The following is a 16,932-nucleotide window of genomic DNA, read 5'->3' on the forward strand; positions in this document are numbered from 1 at the left end:
AAATTATATTAAAAATGTATATATTTAAAAACACGAAACTTATGAGTAATTTAATTGGTTTTTTAAAAAATGTACATTAAAAAATTAGACATAAAACTCTTTATGAACGAGAGAAGACAAGTTTCATGTACAACAATCTTATTGAACTATTTCAATGCGACTATGTGATCTATATACGCGGTGAAAATCAATATTTTTGATATAAAAAGTTATAATTTTAACTTAGATAAGTATATATTATATCATGTATTTTTAACGTAAAAAATAATAATTTTACTCAAATCAACATATATTATATTATTTTTTTTAACAAAAAATTATAATTTTGACCATGAAAATTAACATTTCAAACATAAAAATAAGTAATTTTTATTTTTATGAGTTGAGTCGAAATTCATTTCATAAAATTAATTAAAGATGATATCACATCAACTTTTGTGAAATGTGCTTCAATTTTTTCTGCACAGGTTAAATACACTCGATTTTTAAAAAATAAAAAATATATTAATGATTTTTATATTAAGAGCTGGTGCGAATTAGCCATAATTTTTGAAGCCTCGCCAAAGTTCTTATCTTGTTCGCTGTGGGTTGGGACGCTATCCTCTGTTGAAAAAGATTGCTTCCGAGATTTGGTCTTTTTAACCTTTTCTCGTATTTTTTTCACTTGTCATTTCACCATTCTACTCAGCACTTTTCTGTTCTTCTACTTCTCAGACTTTAATTTCTCCGAGTGTTGTGTTGTACCCACGGAGATCTCGCCGCTGTTTATAATATCATTGCATGCCTGCCGTGAATGTGCGAAAGAAAAATGCAAGGCTTCAAAGCTTCAGTTCAGCAGACTATGTCTCTCACAAACAACGATGTTTTTTGTCACTCGAACTCGCCGTTTTACTTCAGGCGCGTGTTGAAGCTTGGTTTATTCCTTGCTTTCATTGTAAAAGTTGCATGCTTGACTTTTTGACATGGGTTTTCTGTGTGGTCTGTTTGTTTGGTTCTTTCTATGTTAATGTGTTATGTGGTGTAACTGTAAGCACATGTGTATGTAGAGTTGACGAAGGCAGTGGAAATGGTACCCGTTTTGCGGATATCGGGGAGCTCGATCAGTCAACTGGAAATGGTCCATTTGATCATGCTGTTGATTTGACAATAAGTATTATATATTTTTTCCGTTTCTAAATATTGTTCCATTTTTCATTTTTTGTACTCTATTTCTTCGTTCATGGTAACCAGCAACTAACTATCTGCTATTTGTAGAATCGATATACAATGATCCAAATGCAAGCAGTGTTTCAGTTTTGTCCAACAACTTACAGTTTGGTGGAATCAACGCTGTATGTCTTCCGAAGGAACTTGTTTCCGTTTGTACTTACGCATATTTTTATGTTCTAGCTTGTTATTGTCAATATTTATTGTGTTTTGGTGTAGAGTATTGTTTCGTCTGAGATGGGATCAGCTGTGGGAGGAGTAGACTCTGCCCAGTTCATGTTGCAGAAGGGAGGAATGATGGCTGTTGGCGGCGGCGGCGGTATTGGCGGTGGCGGTGGAGCTTTGGGAAACGGGCAGTTTGAGAACTGGGGCGATTCCGGGATGGTGGCAGATCACAGCCAACAGACTGATACGTCTACAGACACTGATGACAAAAATCAGGTCACTTTTTTTTACCCCCTGTTGGAAAGTGCCTCAGCCTTTGGAAAAAAAAAACTAGCTTTGTTGCTTTTAGACGGATGCCTTTCATTAATTGTTAAAAATTAGTTCTTTTATGTTTTTCTTTAGATTATATATATATATTTGCATTAAGTAATTTTTAGCTATAGTTTTATAGATTGATCATATATGAATTCAAGTGAATCAAACTAACTTATGTGAGCTCGGCTAGAGTTCTTGATCGAACTCGAGTCGAAATTGATTAACTCGTAAATTATATTGAGATTCAAACTCTTAAACCATCTCATATGGAGCTAAAGCTTGATGTCATGATAGGTGAATACTTTAGAAATAATTTTTCAAATTACTTATGTTATAAAGTATTACATGACCCATTATTTTAAATATTTATATTATTCTGAAAAACTGATTTTTATAATATGCTGCATGATTGGGACCATGGAATGGTAAGAGTAATATTTTTCTGGAAGTACTAACATGTGTTTGGTGGATACTATTAAATATAGAGGATAATATAAGTAAAAAAAATATAGGGTAATATTATATGAGTAAGTTTATTGTGAGACGGTCTCACGAATCTTTATCTGTGAGACGGATCAAACTTACCGATATTCACAAAAAAAAGTAATACTCTTAGCATAAAAATAATATTTTTTCATGGATGACCCAAATAAGAGATCTGTCTAACAAAATACCACATGTGAGACCATCTCACACATGCCATATTCTATTTATACGTGTAGCTAAAATGTCAACTTTGCCCTTTTCAATTCCTCCAACCACCCCCACTTTTGGCTCCGCTAATTATTGGATGACGGGCTTTATTTGTCTTTTAAGAAGAAGAAAGGTGAGTCATAACTTCTTTTCAACGTAATATTTTGTCCAGTACAAACGATAATTTATACGGGGGGGGGTTAAGGTTTTGCTAAGAGCTTCTCCAATCGGACAACAGCGTCAAACTTTTTTTGTTTTTGTTTTTATAATTGTTAATTTTGATTACTTTAATTAAAGAATAAATAATTACATAACTTTTTTTTTATAAATGTAATTGAATAAAATTGAAATATATATAAATGATTTAATTACATAAAAACATAAATTTATGTAATTATAATTTAATTAAAAATTATACGACTTAAGAAAAGATTACAATTCCAATTATTGAAACTCAAAGACAAATATTAATAAATATGTTGTGATAAATTAGTTGTAGTAAATAAAATAGTAGGGAATATATTGAGGATATTCTTTTTAGGGTAGATTTTAGTGTTGATGGGTTGAAGATGAATTTTGTATTTGGTGTAAAAAGTATAATATCTTCAAGTTAGTGTTGTGCTAAAGTAGTGTAATGGGTTGCAGATGACCTAACGGACGAGAAAATCTGATTCAAAAAATGAATTGGGTTGGATTATTTTTAAAATATTTATATATATATACAATCCCTATGTGGAGGCTGGGTTCAAAGATCTTTGCTCAATCGAGTTGATCTTTTTTTCCAAATCGAGCTCGAGTTTCAAATTTTTCGAGTCGAAGGCGAGTGTGCCACCCGTCTCAGTCTCAGATAACATGAGGGGAAAGGAGCGTCGTAATATTTTCCTTAACATACGAACCTCTCCCTTTATTCATTTACTTGCCCCAGGAACTTTGCGTACTAGATTTGAGTTTATATTTCTTTATGAACTATTACATCAAGTTGAGGATGGCTGAAGAATCACTTAGAGACTCTTTAAAAAACCAGCTTCAAAATTAATTAAGCTCCGATTTTTCAGTTGTTTGGTGATGTAAATTAATATGTGTTGAAGTGTGTTCTAAATTATCTTTTTATAAGAAAATTATTCGATCAATTAATATCGCATCGTAATGTATGGGCACGGGACGTGCGTGCCAACAACTCAAGATATGTTGAATCGAGCCAGATATCATGAAAATTGAAATAGATGTATCTGAGCTCATAAAATTTAAAAATTTTTGTTCGACTTCGGCTAAAAAAATCGAATATGTTCGCGAACTATTCGAACAATAACTTGAAAATAAATACTTAAACGAGTCGAAAATATATATCTATATTAAATTAAGTTATTAAAATATAAAGAATCGCGAACGACTTAGAACTATCGAACAATATCCGAAAAAAGTTTGAACAAGTTTGAGTTCGGCTTGAAAAACTCACAAACCTACTCAGTTCGTCTACAACTCTATTCTCACGATATTACTATATCTGAAGCTAATGATTTTCCTGCCAAGATGAGGGGTTATGGTTGTTAAATGTGGAGAGGGAAACCGAAGAAGATGAACTCTGCATCTTATTTAGTACAGAAAGAAAAATAGTTGTGTGTGGAATTACAAATACTAAACCAACTACTGTAACCGTAAAGTTGCTAAAAGCCTAAAATAACAAAACACGTTTTATTGCTTCACAGTAAGAAGCCAATTACCAAACTAACTAAGCCACTCAACATACCCCCCTCAAGCTTGGTACAGATTTCGAGTACCAAGCTTGGACAGTAGATAATGGTGCTGATCTTTGCCTAGGCTCTTGGTGAAGATGTCAGCAAGTTGATCAGTAGAAGAAACATGAGCAGTCTGAAGAAGTCCCAGCATGATTTTCTCGCGGACGACGTGACAATCGATCTCAATATGTTTAGTACGTTCATGATACATAGGATTAGCAGCAATATGAAGCGCTGCCATATTGTCACAGTAAAGAGTGGCTGGTTGATGAAAAGTGACTCCCATATCATGCAAGATACCACGAATCCAAACAATTTCGCAAGTAGTGGTTGCCATGGCTCGGTATTCGGCTTCTGCCGATGATCTTGACACTGTGTTTTGCTTCTTGGTTCTCCAAGACAATAACGAACTACCAAGTTTAACACAAAAACCAGTCAAGGAACGCCTCGTCATAGGACAGGAAGCACAATCGGAATCACAATAAGCTGAAAGAACCATAGAATTTTGGGCTGGTAAGAAGATCCCAAGACCAGGAGAGCATTTCACATATTTGAGTACTCTGACCGCAGCATCCATGTGAGATTGCTTTGGCGAATGCATGAATTGGCTGAGATGTTGAACCACATATGATATGTCAGGCCGTGTGATGGTGAGATAGATTAGTCGACCAACCAACCGCTGATAAGAATCAGGACTGAGCAGCAAGGGGTCAGAAGCACTCCCAGGTTTGGCTTGATCAATAATGCTATCCAATTCTTTAGTGGTCAACTTCTTATTCTGTTCCATCGGAGTCTCAAAAGGTCTGCTCCCAGATATACCGGAATCTGCAATTAGTTCTAAAGCATACTTGCGCTGATTGAGGTATATGCCTTCGGATGATCTAGCAATCTCAATGCCCAAGAAATATTTTAGCTTACCAAGATCTCGGATTTGCAACCGAGAGTGTAAGAAAAGCTTCAATTCTGCAATCAACTCTGAATTACTTCCTGTGATGACAATATCATCCACATAAACCACCAAGATAGTGATATTCTGGGAGTCACGTTTGGTAAATAGAGAGTGATCATGGTGTGATTGTGTGTAACCTGCATCCTGCATGATGCCTGCAAATTTATGATTCCATTGTCGCGAAGCCTGCTTAAGGCCATACAAGGATTTGCGCAAACGACATACTTTATGAGGATTTTGAATGTGATAACCAGATGGGAGTGTCATAAAGATCTCCTCATCCAAATCACCTTGAATGAAAGCATTAGCCACGTCCATCTGAGTTAATGGCCAATGATTGCTAGCTGCCAAGCTAAGCAAGCAACGTATGGTGACGATTTTGGCAGTAGGAGAAAAAGTGTCATGGAAATCGATCCCCGGCTGTTGTGTATACCATTTGGCAACCAAACGAGCTTTGTATTTGTCAACGGATCCATCCGGATGATGTTTCACTTTGTACACTCATCGACAACCAATGGGTTTTACATTATCAGGAAGATCAACCACATCCCAAGTCCCATTCGAATCCAAAGTGGCAAGTTCTAATTCCATAGCCTTTTGCCATCTAGAATCCTTTATTGCCTCATGATAAAATCGAGGTTCTGAAAATGAATAAATAGCAGCTGCAAATTTTTGATAGGCTGGAGAAAATTTGGAATAAGAAAGGTGTTGAGAAATAGGATACAAGCATTGAGTGGAGTTGCTGTGATGTATTGTAGGACAAGAAAAATCTCTGGTCCACTAAGGAATGGTCTTCGTTCTAGAAGATCGTCTCAGTGGTAATGGATGATCACCATCAGGTATAGAAGAATTTGGAGACTCAGTTATAGATTGACGAAGGCAGTCATCTTCAAAAAAGGTTTCTGGACAAGACATCGAGGATGGGAATGGGAAAACAATTGGCACCTTGTCATTAAAAGGAAATATGTTATCATGAAACACAACATCTCGTGAGACAAAAAATTTCTTGGTTTGAATATTCATGACTTTATATCCTTTTTGAACATTGGAGTATCCCAAAAATACACAGGCTGCAGCACGAGCTGAAAATTTATGCTCAAAAGGAGAAGCTACAACATAGCAAAGGCAGCCTAACACTCTAAGATGATCATATGTTGGACTTTTGTGAAACAAGATCTCAGAAGGAGTTTTGTTTCCCAGTAAGGGACTTGGTGTTCTATTGATTAGATAAACTGATGTCAACACACAATCATCCCAAAACCTCAAAGGGAGAGAAGCTTGGAATCTTAAGGATCGAGCTATGTCAAGGATGTGTCTATGCTTACGCTCAACCACCCCATTTTGTTGTGGAGTGTAAGAACAAGAACTGAAGTGGATAACACCTTGTGAGGCAAAAAAATTGCTACATTCTGATTTGAAAAAATCAGCAGCATTGTTGGACCGAATAGATTTAATATGAGTAGAGAATTGGGTATGAACCAAGGCAAAGAAATGTTTAAGAATTCCCAATACATCCAGCTTGGATTGCATTAAGAATACCCATGTCCCTCTTGAAAAATCATCAACAATTGTTAAGAAATATTTATCCCCATTGTACGTAGGTGTATTAAATGGACCCCAAATGTCCATGTGTACAAGTTGAAAAAGGGACAAGGTTTTTGTAAAACTTGACTTGGGAAATGCAAGTTTGGATTGCTTCGATTGAGGACAAATTGAACAATGATTTATTGATACAGTTTTTTTTAGAAAAGGTAACAATTGCATCCTAGAAACTGACATATGTCCTAACCTTTGATGCCAAACATCACAATCAATTGACATTGAACTATTACGCACAAAATTATTCTGGTAATGCAAAGTATTGCAACTAGAATTAGACAAAGGTAACGAATTTACAGTAGGTGATGGATTGAAGTGCTGAATCAAGTGGTCAACAAGATGGTACAGTCCATTCCTTTCTTTACCAATCCCAACTATCTTCCCACTCGTTAGGTCCTGAAATAAGCAAAACGAAGGATAAAAAGTGACAGAACAATTGTGAGATTTGGTAAGTTTGGAAACAGACAATAGATTGAACTGAAAATGGGGAACACCAAGCACATTATGCAGGGTGAGTAAGGGAGACAGGGTAATAGAACCAATGTGGCTAACAGGCAGCTTATCACCATTTGGCAATTTTACAGAATTAGATGAATCGGCCATGGTTTTAGCATCTTGCAGCAATGATAGACGCCCAGTCATGTGTTCATTTGCACCTGTGTCTATTATCCAGTTTGTGAATGCTTTCGAAGTATTATTACCTGCCATATTAGCAACTGGTGTACTTGTTGGATGTATGTTATGGCCTCCTAACAGCTTCATTATTTCAGCATACTGCTCTTGAGAAAAAACTGGAGTAGGTGCAATAGGAGCATGTGACCCACTTTCTTCTGTCAAATATTCTTTAGGAGCATTATCTTCAACCAAGTTCACAGCTGTAGTAGGTTTCTTTGGTTTTACAAAGCCCCTTGGATTTTTTCTATAGTCACCACCACGAGGTTGCTGCCCATATAATCGATGCCCTGGTGGATATCCAACTAGTTTATAACACACAGCTTTAGTATGTCCTGTCCAATGGTAATGATCACAGTAAGGCTGATTTCTCTTTGAATCCTCATAATATGATTGATTTTTCTTTGACTCTTCAGGTTTGTATTGTGTTGAGTAGAACACAGATGCTGGTTGAGGGATTACGGACATCAATGATCTGTGAGATTCTTCTTGTGATATAATAGAAAAGGCTTGCCCAACACTCGGAAGGGGACTCATCATAAGAATTTGGCTACGAACCGCCATATAACTATCATTCAATTCTATAAGAAATTGAAGTAATTTTTGTTGCTGATCATGACTCACATACTTCCTTGCTGTATCACATTCACAAGAAGGGAGCGTTACCAATGAAGCATACTCATCCCACATATGTTTGAGTTTTGAATAGTAAGCTGAAATAGTACTATTTCCTTGAGTTAATCTGCCTATATCACGATGAATCGAAAAAATACGAGAACCATTCACTTTATCAAATTGCTCTTTCAAATCATCCCAAACCATTGAAGCATCTGTTGAATATACAATCCCTCCGTAGATCTCCTTAGATACAGTATTCATAAGCCATGACAGAACTATAGCATTGCATCGTTCCCACTGCGGTAAAGAACCATGTCCAACCGCAGGGCGTGGATATGATCCATCGATGAACGCAATCTTATTTTTAGCCTTCAATGCTATTATCATAGCTCGACTCCAAATTCCATAATTTTCTACTCCAAGCAATTGATCATTCACCAAATTCATTCCTGGTGTATCGGAAGGATGCAAAAACAAAGGATCGTTGAAATTACCTGAATTCGCCATGATTTAGAGCTAGCACTGATCAATCAAGCTATTTGACCGTCGCTATTTCAGTCTGGTTCCTATCTATCGCCTCAATTTTCGGATTGGATTGGAACAGCTGGAATCGTAACGCATTCCATCCGAGTAAGCTAGAATCTGTATTGCATCGAGGAGTGGGATCGAAACCTGTGCTCTGATACCATGTTAAATGTGGAGAGGGAAACGGAAGAAGATGAACTCTGCATCTTATTTCGTACAGAAAGAAAAATAGTTGTGTGTGGAATTACAAATACTAAACCAACTACTGTAACCGTAAAGTTGCTGAAAGCCTAAAATAACAACACGTTTTATTGCTTCACAGTAAGAAGCCAATTACCAAACTAACTAAGCCACTCAACAATGGTTGTAATAGTAAAGCCTGTAGAGACCAAACTAGCTGTTGGTTACTACAGATAGGGTTCTTGGGATTCTTGCCGTTGAGATCAGGTAGGCCATGTATGTTTACCGTTAGGCGTTAGCCGATGAGTTGTTGCATATTTGTTTGTTTCCTAAAATTGCAAAAAATAAAAAGTAAAAGAAAAGAAAAGGCATAGGAAAAAGAACTACAAGATAATAATTGAAACTCGAAAATCTGGAGCATGTTATTATGATAGTGGATTTGCAATAAACTCGAAAACTAGTTTTTTTATTGTTGAAATAATTTGTAGTTATGGGGATGAGTTTGATTTGGGTTTGTACTTTTAGTTACCTGGAGTCCATATCGCGAGATTGACAACTTTGGATTCGAGGGACCCTTGCGACGGAAAAATTGGAGAGCAAAAGGTTGATTTTTTATGTTGCTGTTGTCTCATTTTCACGTGATATTTATTGTTATTTTTTAATGATTGTTTTGTTTGTTTTGTTGCTATTTTCTAGGCACTTCGTAGGTTGGCTCAGAATCGGGAAGCTGCGAAGAAAAGTCGAATTAGGAAGAAAGTATGCGTTGATCTATTGAATTTATTATGTTATCTTTGTAAAAAAGTTCGGTTAAATAGGGAAAAGCTCGGGATCGTGTTTTACTTCCCTGTCCTAATATTTGTGTTTTAGGTTTATGTTCAACAACTTGAGAGTAGCCGACAAAAGCTTACCCAACTGGAGCAGGAGTTGAAACGAGCACGACAGCAGGTGCTTTTCTCTGTGTGTTCATAAAAAATAAAATGGATTATATATATATTTTTAAATGTCTTCATGTTTGTAATGCAGGGCATCGTTGTTACGTCCGGATTATCGGGAGATCATAGTCAATCTATCAGTGGAAATGGTCGGTAAAGTTGTGAAATAACATAATCTTTTAGTCATGATTTAATCGATTACGAAAACCCATACTATTACACTGTGTAGGGGCTTTGGCATTTGACATGGAGTATGCCCGATGGCGTGAAGAACATCAAAGGCTGATAGAGGATCTGAGATCGGCTGCAAATTCTCACGCAGGAGATAGTGAACTACGTCTTATTGTTGATGCGGTTATGTCCCATTATTATGAAGTGTTCCGGTTGAAGAGTGTTGGTGCGAAATCGGACGTGTTTCACATGCTTTCTGGTATGTGGAAGGCTCCTACTGAAAGGTGTTTCATGTGGCTAGGAGGCTTCCGTTCCTCAGAAGTTCTCAAGGTGATTTGACGATTCCTTTCTGTCTGGCATATTATTTATTTTGTTCGCGCTTTTCTGATGAAGGTCGTGAATGAATATGTGGGGAGATCTGCACTTCTTTGCCCTCTGCTGTATCTGCCTTGATTTGTAATGGAAGATTCGACGAAGGCTCTATGTATTATGTACGAATAATCTAGGCTAGGATGAGTTGAAAAAATCTTTTTAACAGATGTTTAGGATTGTTGGAAAATATGCTCAAGAAAACTCCATAGTTCTGTTGTGCGTACAAAGTGGCAAGTCTTGATTTGTTCTAACCCGTTCAGTCTTTGGAATAGATACCTGAAAGGCAAATTGAGCCATTAACTGAACAACAATTGATGGGAATCCGAAGTTTACAGCAATCCTCTCAACAAGCAGAGGATGCGCTGTCCCAAGGAATGGAAGCTTTGCAACAATCACTTGTCGACACATTATCCTCAGTCTCCTCAACTCCTCACGACTCCGGATATGTTATGGATTACATGGGACAAATGTCGATGGCAATGAGCAAACTCGCCGAACTCGAAAATTTCCTCCATCAGGTACATTTAATCTATCCTATATATGATTTTCCGACGATGCAGCAATTATGAATCAACGATTATATGGATCGTCGTCACAATCCATGGACAACCCGAGTGCATTTAAAATTTTGTGTCTGTATTTCCAATTTATCAAGAGGTTATGTATTTGTAACTTGACAGGCTGACCTCTTGAGACAGCAAACTTTGCAACAGTTGCAGCGAATCTTGACCACCCGTCAAGCTGCTCGTGCCCTTCTTGCCATCAACGATTACAAGTCGAGACTCCGGGCCCTGAGTTATTTGTGGTGTGCACGCCCCAGGGAATGAACTTTTCCCTGTGTGCTTCTCACCATATTTGACGTATGTATGTTAAATCTTTCTGTTTAAAACTTCTTGATCACAACGGAACCACGGAGTTATTGCTATGTGAAATTGTCTGCTTCCTTTGTAGAATTGCTGTTTCTTATCCGGGGATTAAGTTGGCTCAAGACTATTTGAGGCTCTGCGTTTGTCTTGACACAAGGTAACCGCAGTCTTCAATGAAGCTTGTGCCTTAAACCATATGGCCCAATTTCAATGTAGAGATGATAAATCCACGATGAATATCCATTATAGGTTATATAGTTATTCTATGATAATCTAGCTAAAGTTCATTGAGATATTTTGAGTTCAACTTATCCTTTTAGGGTGCTTCAGTTCAATAATACCCGCCCCTCTTCTCGTCCCGTGCACTGCGCCTTGGTGTTATGATACTTATAAGCTGTACCTTGCGCTTCTAACAACCATATCAACTCGGGAATCTTTAAACTTGAATGTGAGAATAATCTATAACTACCCCGAACTTTTGGCCCTGTTGCATGTTCTTCCCCTGTGATATTCTTCATCCTTCCTGCAGTAGCCATCAACAAAACATAAGCAGTAGGCAGAAGAGAGTTTTTTGTATGATGTAAGAACAAACATACTTGATTCGGTTTTCTGTTTTGGGCGAACGATCTGTGGCATAAAAACCCCCGTTCGATTACTAGCTCCCCACAAGTTAATTATCCAAGAAGGTGCTGCACGTTTCTCCTGGTTTCCAGCCCAATTACTATACCATCTTGTTCGTGAAACACGAGATGGCCTGTGATTCGGGCTTTGTTTCCGAGCTTCGAGTATTTCACCAACACCGTCATCATCCTCACCTATAAATTTCATGACTTGCCGCCTCAGCTCATGATAGGAAACATCATTTTCACACTCCAATTCAGTACCACAAGTAGCCATGTTTTTCATGCATTTCTTGTTTAAGATTCCCATGGAACTCCATGGGAATTGTATTGTGTACTTCGATGTTTTAAGATTCATATCTTTTGGGATATATAGAGTTAAGGGTCGGAATTGTAAGTTGTTTCCAATTGGCAGCAAATGCAAAACAATATGCCTTCATTGAATCAAGTTTGGATTCGAGTTAATTTTTTTTAATAAAAAATACAAAAAGTCATTAAATAGTCGTATCTTTGAAACATGTAACAAGGAAATATAGTTGTTAAAATAATATTCAAGGTAAAAAAAAAATCAACAATTGAGGTCGGGAAAAAATCTCTCAATTTGATACACGCGGCTGGTGGCAAGCAATGGTTGACACAACAAACGAAATGCTATGATGCTATTACAATGTTTTAGAGAAATGAGTAGGTATCTTGTGAGATGATCTCACGAATATTTATTTGTGAAACGGATCAATCTTCTCGATATTTTTATTAAAAAATAATATTTTTTATGGATGATCCAAATAATAGCTATATCTCACAAAATACGACACATGAAATCGTCTTATACAAGTTTTTGTCTAGCGAAATATGATAAAAAGACAAAAAAACAAGCAACTTACAATATCAAGACACATCAAATCCTAAAATATGTCGATTTTTTAGACAATATTTTGACAATTTTTCCTCATTTGATAAATATTTACTCTAATCATTTTATACCACAATTACTCATTCAAAAAACAAATAATATTTTTATTTTTTATTTGTACTTTTTATACATCTTTGCATTTTATTTTAACTTCATATAATAATCACATTACATTTTTTCTAATAATTGCATCAAACTTCATATTCAATAAAAATATATATATATATATATATATGTATAGATATAAAATTAAATTCATAAAATGTTTGTTGCGAATTAATATAGAGATTATTAGTTATCTCATCTTGCAATATTACATTTATATTTTGTTTTAAATATATATTTATTAACTATTAAAGAAGATAAATTGACATTTTATCCCAAATTTAATCAATCAAAGAAACATATTATTATTTATATAAACAACTCAAAAAATTTAGTAACACCACAATTCTTATCGCATTAAATATCACTTGAACTCATAGATTCAAGTGAAGGACCCTTGATATTCTCACAAAACACAAAACAATCCGCCATGATTACTAACATATTCATATTCCAACCTTGAGCGCGCAGTCGTAAACTCTCGTAAGTGAACTTTTGTCACATTCACTGTCTCCATTTAGTCCTCACAGAAATCGGCCTCCGGTTGATGTTCAGAGGTTCTGAAGTACTCTCGCTTCTTGTCACAAATGCTGACAGATTTTGAAGCTCAAAATCGGGCTCGGTTTTAAATTCAGCTCCGACAAGTAAAGGATAATACTTTACAGTTGAATTATTGCCACCCCCTTTAGTAAATTCGTCGTTTTCATCGTCACTTTGATAAAAAACTACCTCTCTTTCCAGTGGTTTGGAATCAATATTTCCCTCTTCAGACGAGGTTTCCATTTCCTTAATGTTGTCAGCTGCTAAATCCGCAGTTGTTCCAGACAAGGAACTTTTGGAACCTGTTTTGTTCTCAGTTTCCGGAACCCGATCATGGCTTTGAACGGGGTGAACTTTTCCAAATTTCAGTTCATCTTCTAATGAATCCTTTTCATCATCTCGCTTAGGATCAAATGTGGCCGATGATATTTTTCTTGGCTGATGATTTGGGGGATCTGGGTCGTCAGGATCGGTTGATTCAGATCGAGAGAGCTTCACAGCCGCTCTGGCGGCAGCCGCGGCGTATGCGGCGGATTCGAAGGCCGCTTGTGCTGCATGAGCAACATCTCTGTATTTTACCTTGAATTTTTGCGATTCTGTGAAATCCACTGCTTCTTCTACATCATCATGCCTTGTTGAGTTATTTTGCTGATTTCCTTTTCTTGAATCTTCTTCTTCCTGATGAGGTGACAGATTCAGAAAATTCAAATTAAAGTTTTTCGAATTGATCCTTTTTTTTTGGGACATCTAATATGACTGCTACCCATAAATATGGGATTTGAACTCAAAGACTTTTGAGACATGCATTGATACGCAACAAGACGAAAAGAAAATTGCTGGAGTCTGCAATGTATAATGTTTTAGAAAAATGTTGATCCATTGATTTGTTCGATTTTTGTTTTGTTTTGGTCCATTACATTCTTAAAATTTTGTTTCGGTATACTAATTTTCATCTATTTTGGTCCAAATATTTAGGCGACGTCATTTCTCATTGTCGTTAGCATCATATTTCAGTATCACATCACTAATTTCACTAAAATGGTCTGAAATTAAAACTTAATATACCAACCAAATTTTGAAAATTTAATTAATAGAACAAACTAAAAAAATTTAAAAAGTTAGTTGTTGATAAAAAACTATTTTCCCAGAGTTTGTAAAGATGTTACATGTGAAAATTTAGAGCGAATGATTAAGCTGAAAGGTTAGAAGATTTTCGTACCGGTACGATGGGTGGAGCATTCGTCTCATTTGGCATAACAATGTTGTTTTCTGTAGCAATATCTTGAAGCACCTTCATTTTACTCTCCAAGGTTGGGATTTTTGTAGAAAGCTTCTGTATTATCTGTGCAACAAACAAATTAGGTACTAAATATAATTTTAAATTGATTAATATATGCTGGATTCAATTATTATCATTGGTTCAAACAGGTGGGCTCATGTTTGACAGTTTTGAGCATAGATCGTCATTAGATATATCATGCTAAAGTGGTAGTAATGGTCTCGATATAGAAAGAACTCAAACTTCTGAATTAAGGGTCCATCGAAAAGAGAGATCTAGGTAAAGATCTACTATATATTTAGCAAATATGTACCTTGGGATTAACACCACACTTGTTGCGTAATTCAACTGCCCGAGCCACAAAATCCTTCCCAAAATGAGAGGCGAAAATCTTGCGAATTTGTTGAAGTTCTGGAAAATCACCACATCTTGAAGCAGCATAACTCAAGCTTGATGCAGCTTCGACAAGTTCATCAGGACATTCTCTGCATGAAACGACAAAACTTGATATATGAACTGTGGTTTGGGGAAGAAAATTTGATTTCTAGCAACAAAATTCTGGATTTGCTATTAAGAAATAAAGAGAACATATGAGAGAAGAAAACAAACTTTTCTTGTTCAAAGAGGCTGACTCTCTCAATCATCAAATGACAGTATCCTTCCAACAGGATATACACATCCAACATGTTTTGCTCCTTGATCACTTGCTCAACCTGCATGCATGCATACCAATACACGAACAATACTATAAGATATCCATAAACCACTCGTCCCAAAAGCCAAAAGAATCCAAGAATCAAGTGTAGATGCTGAATGAGCATTAGGCAGAAACGGCTTTAAAAGTCACACAAACAAGATCAATTCGATAAACTATTAAGTTACCGAACTATAATTAAGAGCATGGGAAGACAACAAAAAAATAATGCTATTTGCAAGCATGAGCGAGATAGTGTACAGTAATGGTAGGTTAACTTCATAAACTACCTGTAAAATCACAAGATTTCTAAAAAAAGCCTATGGAAAAAAAATCTATCAACTCAATGTATTTTAAAAATTTGAGCACGAAAAACACGAGAAATTAACAGTAATTTCACTAAAATAGTAGACGACAAATAAATATATTACCCTTAGAAGAGCCCTTTCATGGTAGCCGAGGTTAAGGAATTCAACGACGTCGGAACGTGCGACGTTGCCCCGAGCTTGGCGCTGGTTCTTTAACACCGCCAATCTAGAACTCGCTAAATTCACAGTCCCCTTGAATTCCGAAGTCTTGAAACCTTTTCTCATTAAAGAATCCAACTTTCTTCTTATGCCCATAAGTAATAACTTTTCTTGAGCAAGAACTACACTGTTCTTTCCAAGAACTTGGAGTGTTTAGCTGTTGCCGAGTAGGGTATTAGAGTACAAACAAGCAGTCGCCGATTTGCACCTTTTGCCAGTGACGAAGGGAAGAAGACTACTGCGGCTTAAACAAATTTTGGAGGTTTTATATATGATACACGTATTATTACATGCCGAAGGACGCGTGGGGTCATTTCTTACGAACGAAGTAATTTATTTATTTTTTAAAAAACAAGAGTATATCATATATATATATATATATATAATGTGAATGCAAATATTATGTGGCTTACGCGGTCGTCGACGAAGGTACCTAGCAACTACGGGGGGTCAAAGTTTGGATTTTTCTCGTGGAGCCGAGGAATGGGTATATATCAAAGAATTAATCGTGAGAGTTGAATTATCAAAATAATCCTAAATCTATGATGAGTGAATTATTTTTCTACCCAAAAAAATGGAATATATAAAAATAAATTGTTAATGAATCAATGGGCGAAATTTCTCTCATATAAAGACAAAATATAGCAATAGTGAAAATTTTAGGAGACCGAAAATTACACGACAAAAGCTCAAGCGCACAGGTTCACTGATAGTGAGTTTTATAAAAGAAAATTCAAAAAAAAAAAAAAAATTGGTGTCCAGTTTGCATTACAATAAAACAATCACAAAATTAGGACAAAGTCAGAGTTTGTTGAGCGGCTCATATCAATATCAAAATTGTGTTAGTTGTCTAGGAACGTGAATGATACAAAAGTAGCTATAACTTGAGATAGCTGCATATATGAAATTTCTAACGTCATAAAGAACGATTAATTGGAACGAGACCTCGAGGATTTTAACAAGGATGAAATTGGCGATTTATTGATTGAAATCCACACGAATCAATTAACTTATCAGTTATCATTTCAACTATTTTGCATAATCAAGTACCTGAAGTTTGGATTCTACTTATGTAATATCCAGTTTATGTCGTTTCATAAAAAAATTATAGACGATCATAATTCAACTTATATATTTCAAATTGTATAATAACTCAAGCACTATGTCCTGATAATTCTCCTACCTGAAACAAGACTATACATATCTGTGTGTGTGTTCTCCCATCTTAAATATAGCAAAATCTCTATAAATTATT

General features: G+C 35.9%; 2 protein-coding genes across 4 annotated transcripts; one reads left to right on the forward strand and one right to left on the reverse strand.

Annotated features, from left to right (window-relative positions):
* Positions 1–582: 582 nt before the first annotated feature.
* On the forward strand, positions 583–11,252 carry LOC142543570 (transcription factor TGA2.3-like). Of its 3 annotated transcripts, none has more exons than XM_075650920.1 (11): positions 583–1,150; positions 1,255–1,331; positions 1,426–1,647; positions 9,184–9,261; positions 9,355–9,414; positions 9,526–9,603; positions 9,682–9,739; positions 9,820–10,091; positions 10,406–10,651; positions 10,814–10,993; positions 11,085–11,250. In XM_075650920.1, the coding sequence occupies exons 1-10, from the start codon at positions 781–783 to the stop codon at positions 10,958–10,960; spliced, it is 1,608 nt and encodes a 535-aa protein (XP_075507035.1). In that variant the 5' UTR covers positions 583–780; the 3' UTR covers positions 10,961–10,993; positions 11,085–11,250. The 3 variants fall into 3 exon arrangements, with proteins under 3 accessions (XP_075507035.1, XP_075507034.1, XP_075507036.1); XM_075650921.1 differs by having other exon boundaries at positions 809–897; positions 1,047–1,150; positions 10,814–11,248; XM_075650919.1 differs by having other exon boundaries at positions 10,814–11,252.
* Positions 11,253–12,917: 1,665 nt separating this feature from the next.
* LOC142543571 (uncharacterized) lies at positions 12,918–15,982 on the reverse strand. The gene is made up of 5 exons (XM_075650922.1): positions 15,582–15,982; positions 15,066–15,169; positions 14,770–14,941; positions 14,397–14,519; positions 12,918–13,855 (listed from the first exon to the last, which is right to left on the reverse strand). The coding sequence occupies exons 1-5, from the start codon at positions 15,771–15,773 to the stop codon at positions 13,142–13,144; spliced, it is 1,305 nt and encodes a 434-aa protein (XP_075507037.1). The 5' UTR covers positions 15,774–15,982; the 3' UTR covers positions 12,918–13,141.
* Positions 15,983–16,932: the final 950 nt, after the last annotated feature.

This window comes from Primulina tabacum, chromosome 4, assembly GCF_025594145.1.
Source record: "Primulina tabacum isolate GXHZ01 chromosome 4, ASM2559414v2, whole genome shotgun sequence".
Classification (NCBI taxonomy): Eukaryota; Viridiplantae; Streptophyta; class Magnoliopsida; order Lamiales; family Gesneriaceae; genus Primulina; species Primulina tabacum.

What these genes read in the sequence shown, in the direction of transcription:
- LOC142543571 (XM_075650922.1), bottom strand. Translation starts at nt 15,773, where the DNA reads ATGGGCATAAGAAGAAAGTTGGATTCTTTAATGAGAAAAGGTTTCAAG. An exon ending in ATGAAAGGGCTCTTCTAAGG is followed by an intron (nt 15,170 to 15,581) that starts GTAATATATTTA and finishes GCATGCATGCAG; the next exon opens with GTTGAGCAAGTGATCAAGGA. An exon ending in AGCCTCTTTGAACAAGAAAA is followed by an intron (nt 14,942 to 15,065) that starts GTTTGTTTTCTT and finishes CGTTTCATGCAG; the next exon opens with AGAATGTCCTGATGAACTTG.
- LOC142543570 (XM_075650919.1), top strand. Translation starts at nt 781, where the DNA reads ATGCCTGCCGTGAATGTGCGAAAGAAAAATGCAAGGCTTCAAAGCTTC. An exon ending in AGTTTGGTGGAATCAACGCT is followed by an intron (nt 1,332 to 1,425) that starts GTATGTCTTCCG and finishes GTTTTGGTGTAG; the next exon opens with AGTATTGTTTCGTCTGAGAT. An exon ending in ACACTGATGACAAAAATCAG is followed by an intron (nt 1,648 to 9,183) that starts GTCACTTTTTTT and finishes TTGTACTTTTAG; the next exon opens with TTACCTGGAGTCCATATCGC.